The sequence below is a fragment of the Lathamus discolor genome, chromosome 1, assembly GCF_037157495.1.
Source record: "Lathamus discolor isolate bLatDis1 chromosome 1, bLatDis1.hap1, whole genome shotgun sequence".
In the NCBI taxonomy this organism is placed as follows: domain Eukaryota; kingdom Metazoa; phylum Chordata; class Aves; order Psittaciformes; family Psittacidae; genus Lathamus; species Lathamus discolor.
The window spans coordinates 62,902,936-62,930,066 of NC_088884.1; the positions used below are offsets into that span (position 1 = coordinate 62,902,936).

The window sequence follows — 27,131 nt, forward strand, 5'->3', positions numbered from 1 at the left end:
AGTGGCTCTTGATATTTCTTCCCACTTTGTTTGCATTGCTTTTATAGGTTGTAGCAAGAGATGATGATCAAGGCCTAAACAGCAAACTCACTTATGTGCTGGTGGCTGGGAATGAAGAAGGAGCCTTCACCCTCTCTGCCAGTGGAGAGCTGCGCTTGGTGCAGAGCCTGGACCGGGAGGCAAAGGGGCAGTACATGCTGCTGATCACAGCTGCTGATGCAGGTAAAGCAAAGTGGTCACTTGAAAGCATTGCATTCAGGATAGAAAAGAAATATTTTCATGATGGTTTGAAATTTTAGTGGATGGAGATTGGTACCCAAACTGCAGTTTAGATCTCTGTAGGGAGAGGTGGGCTTACCTGATGTCAAATGATTTCTGGAAATCAGGGTTGTTTTTCTCCTTATCTTTAGTTTTCTGATAGTAGGACTCACTACAAATTTAGGTAGGTTGGTTTCTTGCCCTTCAGTAGTAAGTGGTCCTACCTAGGTCATAAGAGCCTCATGCATTGCAATAAAAAAAACCAATGTAAATAACAGTAAAATCCAATATAATGTTGTCATCAGAAATGTGCAAACAGGTCAAATCAATGGCCAGAAAACAGCTATGGACCACTCAAATAATCTTACCAAAATCTTATGCTGAAAAGTAACATAATTTACTTATCAAATTTAAATTTTCTGCTTTCCTCAGCCTCCAAGTCATACATTTGCTCCAGAATCCTAAGTATAATACAGTTTTTCTCAGTTTAAAATGGGATGTGGATTCATGTTATGAAGATTAATTACACTTTCACTTGGGGCATCAGAGCACAATATTCTGTTTTCAGTTTTGGTATGAATATTAGTAACAAAGTCATCCTGAATCATATTCTGGATCTATCTACAGTCCCCCACGGTCTGACGGATTTAATTTACTGCGGAGCTTGTTCTTACTTTCTAATACCAAAAATAGAAGGAAACTTGTCAGCTTGTTGACAAGTGGATACAGTTCTGTTTTCTGCCATATTGTGTGCCATATCTTGTATCAGTGACAATAAGTATGGCTTATATTTTCCTATTGCAGCAGCACTCAGGTATTTCACAGCCTGAGCACAGCTGAATCTGCAATACACGATTTTAGGACTGGATGTATCATTTATCTTGCACTTCGGATAGAGATAACTGTATGCTTTGTATTTTTTACACTAGCTTTCCATTACTTTATGGTTGCAAACTGCTCACTTGTGACTTTGACTTGCTTGGGCTTCAACCACGCTTATTATTCCTTCAAAAGCTGAGGCTGGTTTCGTAAGGGGGAGCATACCCTTGATGTCTGTTTACTCTCCCAGTCCAAGTCAGCAGGAGTCAGTTAGGGCTGTACATTACTAGGTCTACATACAAAATATCCGAAGGCTAAACTGATAAGGGGTGTCATACAGCCAACAATTATTATCCTTGGAAGAAGGATGGGAGCAGAAGGCAGTTGCATTCCATGCCTAGCACTGTAAGCCAATAGTCTGACAAGAGCACAATCTTTTTTCCTAGAGTATGGTTCCTAAAAATTATGAAATCCAGGAGGTTACCCAACCATACCAAATTAAAGTATTTATTTGTGTTGGGAGATCTCTGAGTTTCAGATAATCCAGGGGAGACTAATACATGAAGTGACTGAGGCATTTGCCCTAAGGGGCTGACAAGAACAGCAGCAAGTTTTATTAGTTCCTGTGTTTAAACATATAGATATTATGCTGAGTAAACACTGTATGAAGCTCCTTTTTTTTTTTTTGATTTTGCTGTGTTCTCATAAAGCTAACTCATGTTATTATTCCCTATTATCAGTGTTAAAAGGTGCTAGCAAATGTATTCAGAAGCAGATGTTCAGTAGTAGCTTTAAGTTAAATTTAACCATTCTGCTGTGTTGAAGTTTGCAATCTGACAAATCCACGCTTGGCTATAGTTTTCAACCAACCTGGTGAATAACATAACATCTTCTAATTAGACTGAAGACTTGCTCTGCATGTGTGCCATCAAAGAATACCAATATAAAATCATTTTAGTCACAATTTATCTAAACTCAAACATCAGAGGTAAATATCCAGCTTCAGCAGAAGTCGGTGCCAGAACTTCCCTTAATTTCATGGAAGCAAGATGTGGACCGTGGTCATAATGAACACTTAAAGTACTTTAAATATATTACATACTTAATAAATTAAAGTGCATCCCTGCCATGTTGGAATTAGTCATATGGAGTTCAAGCAGTCTAGATGGTAAAGAACACTCTGGTAGTTTGTTGGGGACCTCTTATAAAGCTGTGTATGTCACAGTAATGTGGAACAAATGGACCAAGTTACAGGTTCTGGGATTTCCATTGATCTTTATGTCTCAAAATTTATATTTCTGTAAATTACTTTATCATACATAACATGCTCATGTATTTCTGTAGACATTTGGCACTGAGTTAGAAAAATATTCTGTGGGAAGAAGCCTTTCTAAAAGAATTGCAGCTTCTGAAAGAAAGATGGCAATGCCACAATCTAGAAATGGGTAAGAAAAGTGTTTTGACTACTACATGCTTGAGCAGCTGCTAAATATTTATAAAAGAAGCTCACTGGTGTGTCCAGCTCTTTGCCTAATGTAGCTATTTCTTTAGAGTGTCTCAGTTTGTATTTGTTTGATTATGCTTAGAAAGAAGGATTTTGTGTAAAGACAATACAATCTGAAACACACACGGAAAGCTTCCTTCTTTTTTCAATGAAGCAGACACAATACGTACACAGAAGGACTTTTAGACATAAGAACTGATGGATTTCAAATTTGGTTTTGGCTGTCGTCCTGATCTCCCTATAGATAATCAAGGACTTCTTAATTTTCTTATGTTTAATGTCACTTTAGCAACTTGTGACTGTGGTTCTTACAGTGTTACCCTAGCCTGTGGGGAAGCTGATGGAAGGGTTTTTGATTTTTCATTGTTTTTATCTAGAGGTATCAGTCCAATGTACTGTAGACAATCTGTGGCCTCAGAAGGGGCAGCTGCTTTGGTAATGGTTGTTATTTCATCCTCGGTACCTTATGGGCTTTATAGCCTGTATTAGCAGGGATGCATAAGGTGCAGTGCCTGCGATGGCTCAGAAATCTCTGTGCTTTATCATGCCGTGCAGCCATGCTCTTCCAGAGGCCAGATCTCAGCCCTGGGCACTTGAGAAGAGTTGTTGCGTTATTAACAGTTAAGCATGCCAGTCAGATCAGATGGGGAATGCTGGTGGGACCACATGCACCAGCAATAGAAATTCGGTCAGTAGTTGAAAAAAATGCTTTCCCAAGCAAGACTCCCCTCAGGCCCAGAGAAGTCAGTCATGATATATGCATATTCCTGGCTCTGGCCCAACTATTCCTTGGCCCTGCCTGCTAATCCTCCACCCGATCCTCAGGGTAGATCTTGGGTCGGCAGAGAGTCTTCCCTCCACTCTGGGGGAGGGAGAAGACTGATAAAACGTTTTTCTAGCACTTGGCTCAGTGATCTGTGATGCAGCCTGCTTCATGCCCAGTTTCCACAAGACAGCCTGCACAAAAGTTCTTGATTTCAGTCTTGTTTTATCATCACTCTTCCCTCACTTCTGCGCTTCCAACCCTGCTCTATCTACCACTGTGTCTCAGATACAAGTCTTCCACTCTAGACAGTGGGGATTTACAAAGACATGCAAAGTGTACATCTCTAGGAATTCATAGCATCTTCCAGAGTTGGACACCTGTAGCTCTCCTCAAGAAGTAAAGCATAATTCAATCCCAAAGTTCAGCCATCCCAATTCAGAGACCCTCTTGCAGCACAAGCAATGAATTATAAATATGATGACAGGCAAAAAGATGGACTGTGGAATAACATGATAGTGTTTAGATTGCAGATGCTCCCCCAAAATGTTTGCTAACATAAACGCCAAGAAACCTACATATGACTGTTTGAATGTGTCTTTACAGGTCTGTTTCTACCACATAAATCATTTATGCTATGCCTTTCTTTATGGCAAAATGGTTGGGAAAAGAGACTTTCTAAAGTTTGGGGTTTTTTCACCCCGTCTGGTGGGGATGCAGTGCTGGGTAAACATTCAGCTCTGGCAGCATGACAAGAACTGGTGCAGCTGCTTTTATCATCCCTGTCTTTAACTCTTTGAGCAATTTTCTGGACAAATGTTAACATTCCAACAGTCCTCCTTTTATTTATTGGCTGCAGGGATGTTGAGTAGCACATCTGGAAGCCTGCTAGCTGCCTGGGACTACTGTTTAAATAAACTGCAGCCACCATCTCTTGATTTGGTTTGTCAGAATGCATGTTTACACAATAAAATTAAAATCAAAATGTGATGTTTCTAATTAGAATCTGTGTTCCTGTGGGTATTTTAATATATTTTTATAAATAATTTAGTGATTTAGATAAAAAGCTCTGAAAGAAATTAATTAGTGGACTGATTATTATATTTAGTTAGCTGCTCTGTGTATACATCCCTGGCCTGTATATAAAACAATCATGTGTTTTTTTTCCTTAGAAAATGGTGGTCCCTGACTTGTGTATTCTTTCCTTCAGTAATGCAGGAAGGCAATCAAGCAGAGAGGTTATATTGTTCTCAGGAATTGTCTTCCAAGTTCCCTTCAATCCTAAAATCAAATGAAATCTGATAATGTGGTTGTATTGGGGTTTAACATATTTTCATATATTTCACAGTTTGGGGTGACAAGTAAAGGACTTGTAAGCAATGTTAAGTAAGTAAAGTATTTTCTAGTAATGGTAAGAAAGAATCTTGAGGGATAACATTGTGTGAGATTTATGTGGCTGGGCTTAAAAGCATTTATACTCGTAGTGTTTTCTTAACATGCACTGTATTTCTAATTTACAGGCAGTCTTCTGTGCAAAAAGATGTTGCCTGGAAAGACTAAGTTGTATTTTTAGAACAAATTCAGGTATTTTTAAGTCTTGGTGCTGTCAAATGAAACAAGCAACTCACAAATTTCAGTTAGAACTGTCCTGTTCTCCATGCTTTCTGTGCTATGTTTAACTGTACACATCACTTTAGGCTTTGGTGAGCTGCATGAACTTGACATATGCTTACCTTGATGGTTAGCAGGTGGCATAATGATTTCTCTCTTGTATGGTCTTGTTTTATGCTTTTTTGCTTTATTATTAGTTCTTAACTTCTTGGTATAGTTTGAGGGGTGAAAAAGCTGTTATATCCCTGAAAATTGTTTCAGGTAGATTTATCAAAACTGGAAAACAAGCTAGAATATAATGCTTTATATGAAGGATTTAGTACATAATTGAAAATATCAAAGATTAAATTGTTGTAAATTTTCAGGCTGTTACCTTTCTTCTCTTATCTCTCCATTCATCTGTCTTGCTATGATTAGTTTAGAAATTTTAAACAAAAATTAAGTTAAAATTATTATCCGCCTGATAACATCACTTTTATATGAAATTCTTTTTCAAATGCACTGAATTCACTGAATGTAATCTGTTTTGTAGAAGAATAAAGTAACTAGAGCAGTCATTATGCTATGCAATTTCTCAGCCTTAGAGAAATACTAGATTTTTTCCAGTCTTGACAATCTTAAATAATTTTTAAAATTAGGCATTGCACCTAATAGAATCAAACCCTGCTAGCTCTTTCTTCAAACACAAAGCTACGATTTCGAGAAGCCTTAATTGCAAGGATAAAACAAGTAAAACGTGTACATATGGCCCAAACACTTACCCTGCTGGTTAATCTTCACTATTTTTACAGGGTGGTTTTAAAGCATAATTCAAAATTATGCATTACAGGAATTTCACTGTGGGATATTCAGGAGTCACAAGCACTCAAAAATTGCCTCAGTCAGCAGTCTCTGCAGGAGCCAACTTCTCTCTTTTTTCTATTTACAGCAATAACTTATAACAAGGAGAAGTAATTTGGTGGTTTTAAGAAAATATTTTTTAAAATGGCTTTGCCTTTCTAAGTCGTGGTTCCCCTTTCTTTGAATCTTGCTTGGGTGGCCAGAGGCCTTGGCAGTGCCATCCATGGTCATGCCCATCCTCCCGGAACTGCCTGCACTGCGGGCACAGGGAGATGACCAGTCACTCACCAGGTTTTGTTATGAGCTTCATATGCAGCTGTGAAAGAGTTTCCTTAAAGATTTATGTTCTGAAATGTATTGGGAAGAAGACCGCTTCTTGCTCTGAAAATAAATGCAGTACTGGCTAAGAAACCAATGATACCTACATGTGTCTTTTCTGAGCACTGTCTCCAAGAAGCTGTACCTTTGATGTTAATAGATTGCAAGTGTATGTCAAAGGGTTATGGCAAATGGGATTAGTGCTTGTGTCTTCTGTGGAAGGAGAACACAGCCTGACAGCCACAAGTCGCTAACTGCCATCTGCTAATGTCAGGAATCCTGTCTCCAGCTCACACAGAGTGTAGTGAAGCAGGACTCTTTTGGCCTTTCCTTCATGCATTTTGAGATTTGCTAAACAAAAGCAACAATGGGGAAAAACACTGCACTGGAGGGATATATTAGCTACCATTTTTAAGACGTCTAAGTGGTGAGCTTATGATAATGTGCGTGTGTATGTGTAGAAAGCGATTGTTAAATGGAACAGCTTGAAATTGTGCTAAATATATACTATGCATTTGCTTTATTGCAAGTGTTCCTGTGTTCCAGTAGGTCCAGCTCTGTAACAGTGCCACAGTGGGTTTATTTTTATTTTCCTTTTCAGGTAAACAGCTGCAGGTAATGTAATGAAGAGGTCAGAGGAAGAGAACAGGGATAAGGAAATGTATATCCACACTAGAGGACTGAAACCGGTCTCTGCGTGGGGGTGCAAGTCCTACCCTTTCAAAAGCACTTTAAATGTCTTGCAATGTAATGTTGCTCCTGTTGTGACATTGCAAAGTGCGGTGAATTCATAGGATTGCAGTCATTCAGGAATTTTGATACGAAACTATCCAAATTTAAAAATCATGTGGATAGGAAACAGATAAGAGATCCCATCTCGCATCATTATTTGAGACAAAGATTTCTTTTGCACTGTCATAGCCTTTGTAAGTATGTGTGTTTCTGCACGAGCATCAGTCTAAGCACGGCTCAATGTCATTGCTTGAATAAGGTTAAACTCTTGTTCTAGTGATTTTTTCTTTTTTTTTTTCCTTTTTAATGGCTTATGTTCCCAAATTTAGGTCTGCTTTCTGCCAGCTTATTTAGGCTGGTAGATGAGGGAAAATATTGAGTTTTCTAATGAAGTACAGAAAACTTTTTTTTTCTCTTGTCAGATAATCCTTGCAAAAGTACAGCTCTATCCCAAGAGGTCTCTTGTTTTGTTTTTTTTTTTTTTGAAGTACAAGTTCTGTTAAATCAGCTTTGGGAATAACTGTTTTGTTTCTAACGATGAGAAAACCCTCAGATTTGATGCACTTGGAAATTTTGAAAATCTGGGTTCCTGCAGACTCTCGATCACCAGTCGAGAATGAACTGAATGCGAGTAGTGCTACCTTCTAAGCTTCTGAATATGTTTGTTTCTTAACTACCTATATCAAGTTCTGTTTCAAAATATACTATGTTCACCAGTTTTTGAAGACTTAGTATGAAAGCCTGTAGTGAAAAATTGAGTAAGAAGAAAACAAAATACAGTCAACATATCCATTCAGCCCGGATGAATATTTGTGGTACAATCTTGTAAAAAGAACTACTTATTTTTCTCATTTTGCAAATATGCCATCTTTTGTGTTCCCAGTAATAAGTTAATTTACGATTATCCACGTTTCAGATTAAGCTTTGTGTGCACTAGAAGTCCAAAGCATAATGCAGGCTAGTTGCATTTCAACTTACTCTGGTTCCATATTTATTTTAAAACTCAGCTGTTGTGTCAGGCTCAGCATGCTTTGTCTGCGTTTAAATGCATTTAGAAGGTTTGACCGCTTTCTTTTGAGAAAGGCCCTGTTTACTTGAGTGAAAAAGTTAATGCTCTGTAATAACACACACAACTTTTAGTCCTGGGACTCATTCATCGAGTGTTTGACTGGAGAAGTGAAATCCGATTTGTTGCAAAGGAACACATTTCGGCGAGGCAAAAATTCCATTTCTGTTAAATCATTTTCCAATTTTCAGGATAATGATGTGTTTAATTTACCACAAAACATGGTAAACTGCCTGCAGTATGAGTTTTGATTAGTCATTTAGATTCATTTTATTTAATTCTAATCCCTTTTCTTCATTTTGGTGAAATATATCTGTAGTTTTTTTGCTTTATTGTTAGTTTTCTATCACTTAATTTTGATATTTTAATGCCGGCAAAGCCTTTGAGTTCCTGGTTTCTGAAAGGAATGATAGTTTTACTGTCTGCTGTTCTAACAATGGCATGGACAGGACTAAGAAGCCATTAAAGCGTCAGACAATATGTGGATAATGTGCTGAACACATTCTCCTATTTCTAATTTTCACTGTGAGCCACACAGTACTATGCAGCCAAGATAATTTCCAATAGCATCATCTTTTTCTGAGCTTTTTTTAAGAAGTTTCAGGCTTTGCAAGTTTCCTTCAATTGTTTTCTTTTATGACACCAGTCCACTAAGTACTCTGATCATTCCCCACTTATGCTAGTGTCCAGCTATGGTGTGGAGAGCTGAACATACACTGGAGCAGATCGTGCCATGCATTTGGGGATACAGGGAGCCCCAAACCTTCCTTGTTCCCCAGGAGAAGGGCAGATGAAGACAGCAAGTGGCACTCCCTTCTTTTAAGGGTGCATGAGTAGCCCTAGGCAAAAGTGAATGCAGTCTTCAGGTTCATCCTAAAAGCGCAAGAGCCACTTTGTGGCTCCTCAGCATTAGCACAAATTAGGGGAATGAGTGAATTACGATGCCCAGAAATGCGTATCGTCCTCTCTTTGCTGGTTATCCTGCATTTGAGGAGTAGAAATCGTCAGATTAAATGATACTTCTTCCCACTGTCATAGAATTGTAGAATCATGGAATGGTTTGGGTTAGATAATACCTTTAAAGCTGATCCAGTTCCAACCTCCTGCCACAGGCAGGGGCACCTTCCACTAGACCAGGTTGCTCCAAGCCCATCCAACCTGGCCTTGAACACTCCCAGGGATGGGGCAGCCACAGCTTCTCTGGGCAACCTGTTCCAATATCTCACCACCCTCACCTTCCTGCATTTAGTTTCCTTTCTTCTACTTGCATTGCTGCACATAGCCAGTATTTCTCATCTTCCCTCTCCTGGACAGAGGGAGGAAAAACTTGAAAGGGCTCATTATAACTTCTAAGCTAAGACATATTTGCTATCATCATATTTTTGTGGTGATCAGTTGCATCAAGCATTGGTGAATAGGGTGGAAGACAGCTTGTAGGTCTTTTCCCAGTTGCTGGAAGGAGATGTTCTGCTTTTGTGCTGCTGCCTGCCCACCCCTGAGCCCCCTGCAGCCATTTCTTCATGTCAGCTCCTCAAATGTCCTGGCAGTGAGGGGAACCACAGCCCAGCACTGGCCAGGCCTGAGGTGGCCTCTTGTAACCTCTCCCTGCAACTCATCTTCCACCACGGGCCTCCTAGGAGCAGGCTCCCAAGATCTGCTCCTTCTCTTCGTCCCAGACACATGTTTACTTGCAGATGTAAGCAAAAAGCTTAGATTTTTGGAAGAACATCCGTGGGAAGCAATTTTCTTCGTGAACTCAGCGTTACTATTTTGACACTATCCCAGGTTAATCTTTATTTCCACAATGACGTGTGGACTGTCTGCTTAATGTATATGTATGGCTGTCACCTTGAAAATAAACTGCTCAGTTCATAGAACAGACCACAGCACACAGAGATGAGAGAATCAAAATAATAATAATAATAATAGTCATCATCTTTTAAATTTTAAAGATTTTATATTCACTGAACTTGAACATCTTGAGTATTTGGCTTATATTTCAGGATTTACACAAAATTTGCTATGCTTCTTTATGCAAAGTATTAAGTGCAGTTTGAAGAAGAAAGGGGTGATGCTCTAGCATGATAGGAATAACTGACTTGGGGAAGATTTGCTATCGAAGCAAAACTAAGAAAGCTGGGAACCCAGCTTGACCGTGGAAACTACTTCTCTCACCACAAATATGACATGTACATTTTATGAAACCTACTTATTACCAGGGTCCGAATTCTGTGGTCCTTATGCAAGCATAACTTTCACTGAAAGTTCACTGAGGACGGTAGAATCAAGCCCCAAGCCATTTCTTTTCTGTATAAAATTACTTCATTTGTAATTTCCTCTTCTTATATTTCTCGGTAACTGCAGAAATGTGAGCTAGTCATTTCAGTTCCAAGTGAATAAAAGCATTGAGGACTCTGTGTGAAATCTCAGCTTTATCTTTCAGTGTAATAGAGTGAAGGAGTAAATTTGTGGACGTGATGTTTTACTTAGAGGAATAAAACTTATCTGGATAACTACATAGACAGGAAACCAATGTAAATATGTGAGTCGTTCCATCTGAGCAAAATTAAAAAGATTTGGGGGTTCGAACTGAAGAGCAGTGACTTGGGATATTACAAACAGCTGAATTAATATTGCACTTCTGGGATGTTTCTGTGAGCACAATGCAGCCACAAGCTGGTGCTGAATGGGAGCTGGGTTACTTATATTACTCTAGCTAATTTTATTAGTATGGTGCTCAACTGTGGCTGGTTTATTCACTTCTCTGAGGCTAAATATAAATATGTCCATACAGTGCAGTACAGCACCTTGTAGGTGAATCCAGTCAGGAAGGGGAGTCGAAGAATAATGGAATGGAATATATAAGGGGCTAAGAGGCGAGGGATGGGATTTGACCTTTGGAGCATTTGTTTGGTGTCCTGCAAATTCAGATTTCTCAAAGAGGAAGAGGGGACTGGAGATGGATGGAGTCAAATGGCCGAGTCAATAGCTGCTGCAGCTGGTCCCATTGCCCCAGTGTTCTGTTACCTTTAGAGGCACTGCCACTGCAGTTCATTTTTGTGAATAAACTGACAGTGCGAATTTTCCAGTGGTGGCTCTTTGTGTTAGCAAATACATTTAAAACAATGAGTTTCAGTTTTTAGCTGCCATTTAACCTTCTTTTCCAGACTGAATTGCATTCCTGATGCTCTTTGAATGGGACTTACCCAAGATTAACTTCTGAATTATATATAAATTATTTAATCATCTGTGAAATTTAACAACTTTCAACTTTTCATTTCATTAGCTGCAAGATGAATGTCAATTAAATGTGTTTGGAAGGACGGAGTTTGATGACACATGCAGCAAACACTGCTGAGGACTTTGTTTCATTTAATGCAGTAATAATAAACACTCCACAGGCAATATTTCAGCAATCAAGAACGTTTTTGTGGTCTTTTCTATCTATACGTGCTTGGCTAAATGACAAAATTGTGGTGGTGGGAAGGGTAAAAAATGAGTAAGACTTATTGCCTTAATGTAACCTTCCTGGCTGAAAGTATATTAATTGGGAAAATGAATTACCTCAAACTAGAGCAGAGAAAGGCCTCCATTGTGCATGGCCATGGCGTGAAACCTATACTGTTTGGCTTGCATGCTCCTTCCTTGGCATCATGATCCATCCTGTCCAATTGGCAGGCTTAAAGTCAGTCTTGTGAGATTTATAGCACCTTTCAATTGGAAGCTCTTTTGTTCAGTCCATTTGTTCATTAAGCCAAGTTGCTTTGAAGTATTTCACAGCGAAAAACCCCCTTCCTGTGCAGGAGCTGCTCTTGGCTTCTTCCCTCAATGCAGCATCGTGGTACTTCCCTGCAAGGGTTAATGTGTAGGGAATGGGTCATTATTTCTTCTTTTCTGCAAGAGCTTGGTGTACAAGAGCCCTTGGCAGGACCATATGAGACCTGAAAGCAGAGCCTGCCTCCTTCCCAGCATTAAGGTTGAGGTACAGCAATAACCTCAGGTAGCAGTGACCTGATCATCGGCGGGGTTGGAAGGACTAGGGCAGTCCCACGGGTGCTGACTGTGTTCCATCAAATGACAGCTCCATGTACTGTGCTTGCTTGCAGCAAGGACTTGAACCAATCTCTGGCTCTGAGCATTTCATTATCATCACTTTTTTTCCCAGTCCAGCAAATGCTGAATTTTGTTGTACCTGTTTGAGATTGAAGGGGAAAGTGACATAATCTTGGGTGAAACAGGCATGGTCATCATCTGTGTTTTGAGTTAAAGGGGACATAACTCAGGTGTTTTATGTTCCACTCCTCCTTTTTGTTTTATTTTCACAGAAAGAAATGATCCCCCTTTTTTCAGGGATGAATTTGGTTAACAGAAGATGTCTTGCTGATTCTTGCCCAAAAATAAGTATAATAGACGTGAAACTAATATGAACTTGTAAAACTCTTCCATTGACTTTTATTTTTGGATTTGACAAAGAAAAAGCTTAAGGCAATAAATACTGAGAGGTTACACATGAATAAACGTGCTATTTCTCACTCCTTTTCTGCTCCTCGGTTAAGTATTAGAATAAAAAGGAGGATGAAAGCCATAGGTTAAATAAGTTCAATCTGATTTCCTGTAAGTCAATATCCTATCTGAGAAAGCATTATTTGCTGCTATAGATGGTTGTTTCTGTGGAGAGATTGAGTCAGAATAGGGCTGGAGTCTCTGCAACCTTCTCACCCTGTCAGAGAAGGTCTCCCCAGGTCAGGGGTGCAACCAGCAGTGGAAAAGCCATGCGGAAAACTCGGGTTTGCTGCTGTTTCCACTCTATTTGTTCTGTGGATAAGTAAATTGAGGGCTGGAGTCTTCACGGCTGTCAGTGTGCCACCTTTGAATGTCTTCTCTCAGAGAAATAAGAAGGACAACCACATGTTCAAATTGGTCCTAATTGTTACAGGAAGGCTTCTGAGCAGTTCCAAGACCATCTTTTTTCCACTGAGCTAGTGTTACAAAATATTTCTGGAATTATATGGAGCAAGAAAAATAACTTCTTTTTAGCTTTATTCTTTTTTTCCTTTCACAACTTGTATTTTGAGATGCCTTTGAAACAAATCTGCCCTGTTCTGTGTGTTGAATTGTCTTTCTTGTTCTGTGAACTGTGACATGCTCAAGCGTGAGGCTTTAAATCAAGGATGGCAGACCTCGGATTAGCATGGTGGTATTTGTAACCTCTAGCATTTTGTATCCCGCTTTTCCTGCAGGCTCTCCTGCCCTCACTGGCACTGGAACCATTGCTGTCACAGTGGATGATGTCAATGACAATGTCCCCACATTTGCCTTTAACATGTATTCCGCCACTGTTCCTGAGGATGCTCCTACAGGGACAGATATTTTGCTCGTAAACTCCTCAGATGCTGATGCTTCTACAAATGCTGTCATTAGGTAGGTCATTTGCTGTGTGTAAATATTGCCTCATACCTTGCCTGAAGATTCTTTTTTTCCCCCGTTGTCCATCACCACCATGCCATAAAGCTGTAAAACACAAATGTACAGCTGTATGTGTGCAGCTATATAATTTTGGCGTATCTGTTTTTTGGGGATTTTAATTGTTTGTAGGCTTTTAGAATTATATTAAGGACAAGTATAGTTGCAGTGTTGTTTCATTTTTTCACTAAGTAAAAGCAAATGAGTTTAATTTGCACCTGAATGTGTTGGGATAGATTTATATTTCTCAGTAAGTGTAGAGATAGACGAATTTAAAAAATACAAAAGCTAAGAAACCCTGAAACTCCAATAATGTCATAAATGGATTAAGCACTTCAACTTGCAGTCTTTCTGTATACCTTCTCTGCATAAAGAAATAGTATATAGGCTGTGAATGATTATTATTACTGATGCTATCATCTTGTGTAGCCTTTGGAAGGGCTTTTGCACTCTATTTAGCATAGCTTTTACAGTGAGGCCTTGTGATGAAGGATGAAATTAACAGATATAAATACTTTAAGATGTATTTCTGAAGAACCTAGAAACTGTTGTTCTTGGAGGCTGACAGACATCTTAAAAATTAATTGAAGGAGCTTTCAGGAAGGGATCGGTGGGGAAGAGGAAGATGTACTTTTCAAATGTCATCAATGACGTTGCTACAAAAATTGACTTTGGGGCAGAGTTTAATTTATTATTTTTTTTAACTTTTGTTCAAGTGAAACCACTCAGTCTAAGAAAAGTACAGAAGGTACTGTTCAGATCTAGTCATCTTTACCTTTTTTGTTCATAAGCTAGGCAAATCTAGAAATCAGTATCTGTTTTTTGCATGAAAATGTCCAAACTGGTGCATAGTATCAATTTTGTGATAGCATCCATATGTCTGGTTGAAAGGCTTTAGTATTTTATTTTGAACCTTAAGTGGACTTTCAAGCCAAATTGTAGTTTAGATGACTGCTTCTGCAGAGTTGGATGTATTTATAATAAACTGTCTGAGCCAACCTGCTAATACACGTTATGGGAGATGCCACAGACTACTGAACAGTCAACAGAAAAAACTACCTGCCGTGCTGCTGCATTTACATCTTTTCATGTAGCAATCAATTTTCAGTGAAAGCCAACATGTTCTTTGGGTAAATTTATAGTCAGTTAATGTCTTCAGTTTAGAATGAAAATTCCACAAGGCAAGGCATAAAGTTTATCCCATTCAAAAAACCAGTGAAGTTATGATTTGATATTTTTGCTTTAAATGCCAAATGGTTTGCCAAGCGCAATCAATGCAACTTAACTGGGCACTAAGCTGAACACTGTCCATTTCCAGTTTCTCAAACAATGGTAATGAAGATGCTGAGTGGCAGTGGCAAGCTGAAGATATCCACTGAGGACTGATTTATTGTGAACACAAAGCAGATTTATATAGTTATTAATCAGAAGGAAACGTAGGTAATCTCATCACACTGTACTATTGTGACTGCAAACACCGGTCTCTCTGATTCCAACCTTACAAAACAGGATATAAAAGTAACTTCTTTGTTTGTCTCTGTTGGTTCACTTCAGTCCATTGTTAAAACTGCGTAAGAATGTTAATAGGATTGTCACTTTTTTACAAAAAAGAAAGTAAAATAAAACAGAACCATGTTATGGCAAAGCAAGTGTATGTAAAATACTGTAATACTCTCTTTCCAGCTAACTACAGGCCAAAAATAGAAACTTGGTGTTTTGGCATCTTTAAATATTTGAAAAGCATCCAAAATTAGCATTTATTAAATTGTGAAACAATGAAGCTTTTAATTTTATTCACTCTTATTCTAAGAAACTATTTCTGGCAAGCTTCTTTAGAAAAAAAAATTCCATACAAAGCATAAATGACTGTAATGATTGCATCCCGTAATCAGAAATTATCAGGGTGCTCTCAGATTTCTTTAGTATGGCTGAATAACTTTAATATCTCGGTTATTAGTCTTTGTCATTCACTCAGTGCTTCATAGTAAAACAGTTGATAAAAATATCTTTTTTTTCTTTGTAAGTAGCTATTCAAAATTGTTTTCAGGTTTTGTTTTAGACTCAGGAACATACTTTGTTTTTCTTGGACAGAATTTGTCCAGATTCAGCATTTAGAGTAATGCAAATCTTAAAATATGAGCTGTATTACAAGTCTGGGAAAAGCCAGAGGGACCAGAACATGCAAGATCATCTTGTCAGAGGTGTTGAGTGCTCAGAACTCCTTTTCAGTCTCATTAGAGCCTGTTTCAGACTCAAATCTTTGGTTTCCAAAAGTAGTATGTAACTATGCTGAGACACACATACATTGTCCAGTTGGTTTGCATACAGATGGACTCATATAAATCAGACTATCCTATAGAAAATGTTGCTTGTCATTATTCTGGGAGGGAGGGGTTGGTTGGGGTATTTATTTTTTTTTTTTTTTAATTTAGTTTTTTTTTTTTTTTTTTCAAAGATTTCATAGCATCTTCCCAGTGCTGAAGGTTCATATGGATATATGTGTATATATGGATATATGTATATATGTATATATGGAAGAAGAGGAAGCCTCTGTCTTCTGCAGTGCTTCACGCAGGGTTAAAACAGCACAAATCACAGATGAAATTTGCACATGCTGCTGGTATTTAGGGAGATTTAAGTGGTGCTTTAGGCTTTGTGCATTCTTTCCACCCTGGATGCACATTCCTATGGCTCAATAATAATTACGTATGGCCATCATATTACAACATAATTAAGCAATTAAAGTATGCTTATGGCATTCTGTAGAGATTAATGATTGAACAGGGAAAGTTGCCACAGCTTATTACACAGGCTGGCTATCAGTCCTGTAAGTAAAGCTTCTGGCCTTTGTTGTTATTTCTGTCATAACCTGCTCTGATTTTAAGAAGGTGAACATAGGAATATTGCTCTCTTTCATAAAAGCCATTTTCTTCTGAATCTTTTATAGAATCACGTACCTCAAAAAAGCTGCTACTGTGCTGGACCAGGCTCCACTGAAGAAGCAATAATAATCACAACTCTGTTAATTCTTCTCAGGATTAAAATATTAAATAAGGGAATTGTTCATTTTAGCCATTTTTTGTTTCATTTGCTTTGTAGAAAATCCGTAGTCTGAATTAATAAAATACGTAATATTAACCAATTACCTTGTAAAACGCAACCTAGGGCTACCCATAGCTTTGAGATCCATTCTGTATGAACATAAGCTGTGTAAGCATTCAAAGAGAAAGGACAAATTCTCTTGCGCTAGTAAGGCAGAGGTAGCCTGTAAAATGCATTGCAGTAAGCACAGAGTTAGTTCTTATCAAATCACATTTCTGCACACACATGCAAATGTGTGCACATACATATACACCAATCAAGGGTTAAAGTCTGGTCCCAATTAGTCTCTATTAACATAGATCTGTAGTTACTAATTTGCTACGAATTTCCATGAATTAACATTGAAATCTTGAATAGCAAGAGTCAGTGTGGGGAAACAAAATATGCATTATAAAACCTCTTAGTAGCAGAATACAATATGAATTATAAATCCTCATATTATTTTGTAAATTCACAGTCCTTTTATTTGAGAGTAAAGTATTTTTTCTTATTATATTCTGCAGATTTAGTTAAGAGGTATGCCAGCCTTTTGGAATAAAACTTAGTAGATTAGGTCAGGGAAATCAGCACTAGAGGATGCCTCCAGCAGGCTATTTTGATAGTATGTCTGACTGCATCACCAAAGGTACAAAGGCTCAGTCTGCTCCTTATTTATTAGAAATCTGTGTTAAGCAGCTACACTTGGAAATCCCCAGAAATGTCATTTACGATAGGTCTTGAAATACAGAATAAAAAATAAAAATAAAAATGAAGACAGATGGACAGTCAGAGGAAAATCCTCATGTTGATACCCACCATTACGGTGTCTGAAGAATACAGAAAATTGTTATAATCTTAAGGCAGCAGGCTGCCTATGAAATACTAATTGAATTTTTCTTCCTTTTTCTTTCAAACAGCTATAAGCTTACTGGTGGCAATTCGCAATTCACAATCAACCCATCAACAGGACAAATCATCACCAGTGCTCTCCTCGATCGAGAGGCGAGGGAGAACTACACTTTGGTAGTGGTGGCAAGTGACGGGGGCTTCCCCAGGGCTCTCTCCAGTTCCACCAGTGTGCTTGTCTCTGTTGCTGATGTGAATGACAACCCACCCAAATTTCATCACCATCCCTACGTCACCCATGTCCCTTCACCTACCACTTCAGGTAACCCTGGCAATATTTGGGATGTTTCAAATTGCATAAACATCTTAATGAACTGTAAAGCTGTGCTACAAGAAATGTTTCTCAGATGTTCCTCTGTAGCTGTTTTCCATGGTTTATCTTCATGTTGTATGGGAATGAATAATGGCAAGGATTCATATGTGACCTGCAGTTCAGCAATGTGGTTTTTTTTAGTTTGCTCCTTCCATCCAAATTCAATTATTTTCCTGCATTTATGTAAAGAAAACATAGTGTAAGTGAGCATCGACTCAAACAAGGGATTTGACTATTTTGACAGGGTTAGTAAGGCAATGGCTTCTTTTTTAACTCTGAAAGTCTCCTGAATGTAGATGTTCTTTTTCCACCCTGATTTTCTTGAAGAGAACTATGTCAACCTCCTCCAAACAGGCTGTATCAGATGCTGATTATGTTGCTTCTCCTTGAGCCAAGTGGTGAAGTAAAGTAAAATAAAAATAAAACCAAGCAGCAACCTTCCTATTGTGGAACCTGAACCCAAATTCAAGTGACTTCACTAAATGCAGTTAATTAGTTTCTGATTCAGTTTGTTTTATCAAGCCTGATATTTAAATACATTAGAAATCGGTAAGTCCCAAATACTAGTATATTCTGTTTAAAGAATTGGCATTGCAAGGGGAAAGAAAGGCGAATATGTGTATTTGCATGAGGGTGGAGAAATATTGGTCTATTTTGAGATATTTCCCCCCAAGATTAAAATGGACTAATACCATGGCCTCTACTATCTCAAAACAATAAAATGATTTTATAATATGATGACTGTATTACTGTAGATTCACCAAACCACAGTCAGAGTGGTTGGCTGTGGAAGGCGGTGATGCTGAGTGTTTTCACATGCATACACATACATGGATATATGATGCCTACAGAGAGGATTCCAAGACAAATGGTTTGCAAATCAAATTTTCCTTTAAAAGAACAAAAATAAAGGCTTGTTTCCATGTCTTGGGTTTTCTCTCTAAATTTTAAACAATTGCAAATACTTCTCCTTTTTATGGAAGAGTGAATTTGTTTACATTTCTTCCCTGTTTCCAGAACAACATTATGAAATTATTGTATTATTGCCTTGGTGAATCTTTGTGTATTCTGACTAAGGCGCAGTGCCTTTGTGTGGTTCTTTTGGGGGTATTTCTTTAAATGTGTCTAATAAGGAATACACATAGGTTTAACTGATATTTTCTGATCTTTTTGGATGCTTTCTGTATGAAACCCTTTACAACTAGCAACATGTAGAAAACCTGAGCTATGTTTTTGACTTAACAAAATCCTAGGGATGCATGCAGTTTTTTATTTGCAACTCCTCAGTTGATAGTTCACTTTCATTTAAAAGGAAATGTTAATATATTTTCACATTGTTTTGAGAGGCTGTTGACAATGATGTTATTAGCAAGCATGGCATCTATTTAAAAAAGAAAAAAGACCCACAACTTTATTGCAGTCCAGTGTAGCATCTGAAATAGCTTTTCAGAAATACAGAACAAGCCTTCATAACTTGATCAAGACATTTGCATTTATTCCAATCACAGAATATCTCATGTATGTTTTGAGAGAAAAAGCTTAATTTCCTTGTTTTTTTTTAATCAAATTTAAAAGGGGAGCTAGTACTACTAATAATTAATAATAATAATTTGCTTAACTGAACCAATTTTTTTTTTCCTGTCCCATTTCTCACAAGGGTTTGAATACTGTTGTTGCGTAAATATTCCTCCCTGTGGAGTACAAATTATTGCACATGACGAATAGTGACATGAAGTACAGTTTTAAGGGGACGCTGTCATATTCATTCCTGCCTGTAAATGATTTGCCTTAAGATGCTGAAAACAACATGATTTTTATATACAAGTGGGTACTTTCTATATTTCAGTACCAGTAAAACATCAATAGAGTGTTCTGCAGATTGGTTGGACAGTGTCAACTTGGAAAGATGTTTTGTGCATTAGATCTCTAAAGTCTAGTGCAAAAGAACATCCTGGATTCTCCTTGCAGATAGGCACCTATAGAGGTTAACGCAAATGGTACCTGTTTGTTTGAGCTCATTGTGAAGAATAAATTTGAAAGACCTAAACTGTAGTATATTCAGGTTATTGCACTAGTACAAATAGTTTTGTGTTTCTATGCAATTTTACCCCTATCTCAGAGTACCAGCTTGCTTTTAAAAATGCAGTCCCCTTAGTTACTGTCCTCAGAACACTTTCAAAATCAGGAGGAGCAAGCTGTTGGGGACAAAGGAGCATCATCTAGGGAATATGAAGAGAAGGAGCTGCAAGGGCTTTGGGTGTGTAGGGTAAATGACCATGGGTGCTGCCTGTTCACTTGCATAACCTTACTAGTCATGGAATTACAGGCTTTTTTTAATGATGTGCATAAATAAACTACAAGCAATTAAAAAAAAAATAAAAATCAGTCTGGTTAGATTTCTGGCTTTCATAAGGTGAATGTTCTAGAAATAGGATGCCATACTATCAAAAAGTGCAGATGTGTGTGCAGCCAGTGACATTTGCACCTGCAGTGACATTTTTGGCTGTGTGCATGTCTTGCAGGCTCTCAAACTCACCTAACCCCTTGTTGAACTTAGCATCTTACGAAAAGAGCAGTTCATCTTCAGAGCATTGTAAGGAAGTGCATTTTGCTTCAGGATGTGCTTCCGAGTGAGAAGCTGGCATCGCATTTCCTGCAGTCAGTGCATTGATTTAAAGAACTGCCCTAACTTTGTTCTCCATTTCAGGCTCATTCGTGTTTGCTGTGACCGTCACTGATGCAGATGCTGGCTCCAATGCCGAGCTCCACTATTCTCTTGTGGGGAAAAACTCTGAGAAATTCCACATCGACCCAGCAAGGGGGGCCATCCTGGCTGCGAACCCGCTGGCAGGAGAGTCCGAAGTCACCATTTCTGTGCATGTAAGGGACAGCGGCCGGTACCCCAAGACAGACTCTACAACTGTCACCGTGAGGTTTGTGAACAGAGCAGAATTCCCTCGCGTTCTGGCTGATCAGGAGACTTTTACTTTTCCTGAAAACCAAGCAGTTGGTACACTTGTCACCACCATCTCTGGATCTTCAGCCAGAGGAGGCTCCTTGTCTTACTACATTGCCAGTGGTAACCTGGGCAGTACCTTCCTGGTTGACCAAGTGACAGGACAGCTATCTGTTGGGCAAGCTTTGGATTTTGAAGCCATACAGAAATATGTGATTTGGATCGAGGCCAGAGATACAGGCTTTCCTCCTTTTTCCTCATATAAGAAACTGGAAGTGATGGTTATAGATGTCAATGATAATGCACCAGAGTTTGAGCAAGATCCCTTCATTGCAGAAATAGTGGAGAACCTGTCCCCACGGAAGATTCTGACAGTGGCTGCTGTTGACAGAGATAGTGGGCTAAATGGACAGCTGAATTATGAAATAGTTGATGGCAATACAGAAAACAGCTTCAGTATCAATCGAGCCACTGGTGAGATCAGAAGTGTCAGGCCCTTGGACAGGGAGAGGTTGTCTAGATACACACTGACCATAAAAGCTTCAGATAAAGGCACCCCGCTCCAGAGCACGACTGTCAAAGTTATCATTAATATTTTAGATGAAAATGACAATGCTCCAAGGTTTTCCCAGATATTCAGTGCTTCTGTGCCTGAAAATGCACCTCTGGGCTTTACGGTAACCCGAGTCACAACATCAGATGAAGACATTGGGGTGAACGCAGTCAGCAGGTACTCCATCAGGGATACAAGTCTCCCATTTACCATAAATCCCAGCACCGGGGACATCACCATCAGCAGACCACTGAACAGGGAGGACACAGACCGCTACAGAATCAGGGTCTCTGCACACGACTCTGGGTGGACAGTGAGCACAGACGTCACCATATTTGTCACGGATGTTAACGACAATGCCCCACGATTTACAAAGCCATCCTATTACCTGGAGTGTCCAGAGCTTCCTGGGATTGGGTTGAAGGTCACCCAGGTTTCAGCCACCGATCCTGATGAAGGGTCTAATGGCCAAGTCTTCTACTTCATAAAATCCCAGTCTGAGTTCTTCCGAATTAATGCAACCACAGGGGAAATTTTCAACAAGCAGTATTTAAGGTACCAAAACTCCAGCGGTTCAAGCAATGTCAACATAAATAGGCACAGCTTCGTTGTTACCTCTTCAGACCGAGGCAGTCCTCCATTAATAAGCGAGACAACCGTCACCATTAACATCGTAGACAGCAATGATAATACACCACTGTTCCTTACTCAGAAATACTTCACTCCTGTTACAAAGAATGTGAGGGTTGGCACAAACTTAATTAAAGTTACCGCAGTGGATGACAAAGATTTTGGCTTGAATTCTGAAGTGGAGTACTTTATCTCTGATGAGAGCAAAACTAATAAATTCCAACTGGACAGGAGTACAGGCTGGATTTCTGTGTCATCTTCACTAATGGCTGATTTGAACAAAATCTTTCTGTTTAAAGTGAAAGCAAAGGATAAAGGTAATCCTCCACTCTCATCCGAGGTAGCTGTTGAAATAGTGGTCACAGAGGAAAATTACCATACACCCGAATTTTCTCAAAGCCGCATGAGTGTTACTATCCCAGAGAGTCACTCTGTTGGAACAGTGGTCAGGATGGTTTCAGCCCGAGACAGAGACGTGGCTATGAATGGGTTAATCAGATACAATATTTCCTCTGGAAATGAGGCTGGCATCTTTGCTATTAATACAACTACCGGTACACTGACACTAGCAAAACCACTTGATTTTGAGCTATGCCAAAAGCACGAGCTAGTTGTTACTGCCACGGATGGAGGATGGGTGTCCAGAACAGGCTACTGCAGTGTCACTGTTAATGTCATTGATGTGAATGATAATTCTCCAGCATTCAGCCCTGAGGACTACTTTCCCAACGTGTTAGAAAATGCCCCCAGCGGGACAACTGTTATTTGTTTAAATGCCACCGATGCTGACTCTGGATCTAACGCTGTGATTGCATATGCTATTCAGTCCTCAGACAGTGACCTCTTTGTCATTGACCCCAATACAGGAACGATCACCACCCAGGGATTTTTAGATTATGAAACAAAGCAAAGTTACCATTTAACGGTAAAGGCATTTAATGTTCCAGATGAGGAAAGATGCAGCTTTGCTAGTGTCAACATCCAGCTAGAAGGGACAAATGAATATGTGCCCCGGTTTGTGTCTAAGCTTTATTATTTTGAAGTTTCTGAGGCAGCCTCCAAAGGTACTGTTGTAGGTGAAGTTTTTGCAAGTGATCGTGACATGGGAACTGATGGAGAAGTCCACTACCTTATCTTTGGCAGCAGCAGAAAGAAAGGCTTCCAGATAGATGAGAGAAGTGGTCAGATCTACGTTTCAGGACCTCTTGACAGAGAGAAAGAAGAACGAATCTCTTTGAAAGTCCTTGCAAAAAATTTGGGGAGCATTCGTGGTGCGGATATAGATGAAGTAACTGTTAATATCACTATACTGGATGCCAACGATCCTCCTGTTTTCACCTTGGCAACCTACAATATACGAATCAGCGAGGGTGTTCCTCCAGGCACCCACGTCACATTTGTGAGTGCCTTTGATTCAGACTCTGTTCCTAGCTGGAGCAGGTTTTCCTATTTCATTGGGTCTGGCAATAACAATAGCGCCTTTTCCATCAACCCACAGACAGGACAGGTGACAGTAACTGCAGAGCTGGATCGAGAAACATTGCCTGTGTACAACCTGTCAGTGCTAGCCATCGATTCGGGAACACCATCTGCTACAGGAAGTGCCTCTTTATTGGTAACTTTGGAAGACATCAATGACAATGGTCCTACCTTGTCCACCAGCCAAGGAGAAGTCATGGAGAATAACCGTGCAGGAACTCTGGTGATGACGCTTCAGTCGTCAGATCCTGATCTCCCTCCAAACCAAGGTCCCTTTACTTATTACTTGCTCAGCACTGGCCCTGCAACCAGCTACTTCAGCCTTAGCACCACTGGTGTGCTGACAACCACTAGGGAGATTGACAGAGAGCAAATCAGTGATTTCTACCTGTCGGTGATTACAAGAGACTCTGGCGTTCCTCAAATGTCTTCCACAGGAACTGTGCAGATCAAGGTAATAGACCAAAATGACAACCCATCTCAGCCCAGAACAGTAGAAATCTTTGTTCACTATTATGGCAACCTCTTCCCAGGTGGAATTTTAGGCAATGTAAAGCCTCAAGATCCAGATGTGCTAGACAGCTTCCAGTGCTCCCTCACCTCAGGAGTCACCAGCCTTTTCAGTATTCCTGGCGGTACCTGTGAGCTGCACTCACAGGCAAGGTCCACAGATGGCACGTTTGACCTGGCTGTCCTCAGCAATGATGGGCTGCATGGTGCCGTTACTAGCAGTGTCCGGATTTTCTTTGCAGGCTTCAGCAATGCCACCATTGACAACAGCATCCTCCTCCGCCTGAGAGCCCACAGTGTGCGGGATTTCCTGACCAATCACTATCTCCACTTCTTGCGCATAGCCAGCTCCCAGCTGACGGGGCTGGGCACTGCCATCCAGCTCTATGGGCTGTATGAGGAGAGCAACCACACCTTCCTGATGGCAGCCGTCAAGCGTGGCAGCAACCAGTATGTGAATCCCAGCGGCGTGGCTACCTTCTTCGAGAGCATCAAAGATGTCCTCTTCCGCCAGAGCGGGGTGCGGATTGAGGCTGTGGACTACGACTGGTGCCTGCAGAGCCCCTGCCAGAATGGAGGGAGCTGCCAGAGGAGGTTGGCCGTCAGCCCGGCTCTGAAAAGCCATGAGAGTGTCCCTGTCATCATTGTGGCCAATGAACCCCTCCGGCCCTTTGTGTGCCGGTGCATGCCAGGGTACGACGGGAGTCTGTGTGAGACGGACATTGACGAATGCCTCCCTTCCCCCTGCCACAACGACGGGACTTGCCACAACTTGGTGGGGGGCTTCTCATGCAGTTGCCCTGAGGGCTTCACTGGCATGGCCTGTGAGAGGGACATCAATGAGTGCCTTGCCAACCCATGCAAAAACGGTGCCGCCTGCCAGAACTTCCCAGGAAGCTTCAACTGCGTTTGTAAGACCGGGTATACAGGTATGCTTTTACTTCTCTAGATCTTACAGTCCAGAAGAGATGTAAAGAGGGCGGATGTCATGCAAAATGAGCTGTTTGTAGCTATGAAACTCAGAAGACCAGGTGCCCACAGCATTATTTTATTTTAGTTCTGTCTTCAGGCAAATCTACTTACCTGATTTGCATTAGAACAGAAAGATTTTTTACAAGAGCTATTTTAATTTATTAAATATGTAGAATCCATTTCCAGTGCGTAAGTATGATTTTTCTGTTCCTGTCATTGTTCTGCATTTCAAGTCTGCTAGGAGTGTGCCAAGCAACAAAATTGGCCTCTGCCCCCAATTGCTTACAGTCATACAAGAGAGAAAACAGATTAAGGATATGGGAAAAAAAAAAAATAATTCAGGCAAAATGATCAAGCATTTCTGTTACGTATTTTGTCCCTTTGTAATTATTTTTTTTCATTAACAACAGAAATATCTGCAGTATTCCCAACTCTTCTGAGTATTTTTTCTCTAACATTTATTACACTTTCAAACATAGCAGTATTTTATCCCTAGAAAAGCAGGCTGATACTTGCTTCTGTCATGAATCTTCAAGGAAGGTTTGAACAACTTCAGCCATTGCTTATGACCAACTTTTACAGATGTCATTAAAAAAATCTAACCAGAAAAGATTAAGCAAGGCTTCTGGTACCTTTTTCTGAAGAATAGTTCTCTCCTTATGGTAGGGTGGGAATTGTCTTGCCACCACTGATACCAAAACTCATTTGTAGCTGATGGAGTGACCAGGAGGTTGATTATTCTTTTTATTTATTTATTTTTTCTTAAACCAGATTAGGACATGAGATGTGATACACTTTATTACAAAAGAGAAAGTTAATCAAAATAGAGGTTTTAACTACTTCATTTAAAGCACAGCTACAGCAGTAGATGCATACTCAGTTTGAAAGGACTGTTGATACAGAAGTACACTGATGTGACCTTTTGCGTGGACCTCACAAATGTGCTACTGAGCCTCAGGTCAGGAGCAATTACTGTAATTGACAAGCAGTTCTAATTAAGTTACCAATCCAGGATTTTATTTCATGTTGTATTAGTACATCAAATTATTTTGCCAGGAGCATGGCAAATAATTCTAGGGCACCTATCCTCTCTTGAGGTCATTAGCACCAAAGATTACTTTGGCATATGTTTGCTGTTGCAATGAAGCAAAACACTTCATTAGCTCTAGCAACATGTTGTAGTATGTGCCTCTAGCCTATAATTTGAAACATTAAAGAAATGTCCAGCTTATTTTTTCTGCTGTTAAAGCTCATATCTTAATGTTCAGCCCTCATGTCAGCTAAAAAAACAAGTTCTACATGTGACAAGCTTGAAAAGAAGAACGTTTTAACTAAGATAATGCAATGAGAGACTCCTACAGTTTAAAATGTTTGATTGCCTTCACACCATGAATTAAATGTGGCATCTGATATGAGCTTTCTTAAACTCCTTGTCAACACAAATAAATTTTAAATAGACTACCACTGAGGCAGACGTTTCTACCTGGGGGTCAGATCTTTTTTAATCTGTTGGCCGTTGCAGAATCAAGAATTATTTAAGTGTCTGAAGATTAATTGATCAAGACAAAAAACAAATGGCACCAAAGTATGTAATTAAAACCCAAGATATCTTCGGCATTGAATATCAGCAGAACTTATTAGATAAGATCACAAGAAATATTCAGTATATTTAGACATTTTATGTCTGCAAAAGCATGTTTTAAATTCTGCAAATGTAATATTCAGTAGGTTCTGCAAACAAATGTCAGAATACAGATTGAGAATACTTGACATGGCGACTATTATGTCGTTATACTGCCAACAGAAGGAGAACACAGCTGCTTGGACATTTAATCCTGATTCATGTATGATTAAAGATAGTCGTAGTGAATGTAAAAAAAAAAAAAAAAAAAGCTTGTTTCTTTATGAATACAAACCTTAAGTGCCTCAGAACAAAAAAATGAAAAGAAAGAAAAAAAGAGACATCCAAAATAATATATTTCTAATTCAGTTTACCATGTTCATAGCTTTGTTGCTTCTCTTGGAATAAAAATACAGGCTTATAATTGAGTTTGCATGCTCAGTATAAAAGTATGATTTACATGGTGCTGCATATAAATAGAAATTACTGTTTTCTGAGACATACTCTCTGTTCACAGTAAATTAGAGTACATATAGACCTTTAAAATGGCCTACCTGGAAACCTAAAGTCTTACTTTTCCTTGATTTATTATGTTTTGTCAGCTGCATTTCATTTCATCATACTGTAAAGGTAATGTACTTCTTTTCACTGAATAGGATTATAAAGACTGATTACCTCAGAGCAACATCATTAACAGGTTTAAACAATCTGTTATAATTACATCTCTTAATGATGA

General features: G+C 39.4%; 1 protein-coding gene across 1 annotated transcript in view; it reads left to right on the forward strand.

Moving 5' to 3' along the window:
- Nucleotides 1-27,131, forward strand: part of FAT4 (FAT atypical cadherin 4) — a 136,354-nt gene that overhangs the window by 84,524 nt on the left and 24,699 nt on the right. Inside the window, exons 6-9 of the mRNA XM_065674352.1 lie at nucleotides 48-222; nucleotides 13,152-13,332; nucleotides 17,373-17,623; nucleotides 20,382-24,731. Of these exons, the coding sequence (XP_065530424.1) occupies nucleotides 48-222; nucleotides 13,152-13,332; nucleotides 17,373-17,623; nucleotides 20,382-24,731 (4,957 nt within the window). The remainder of the gene's footprint in view (nucleotides 1-47; nucleotides 223-13,151; nucleotides 13,333-17,372; nucleotides 17,624-20,381; nucleotides 24,732-27,131) is intronic.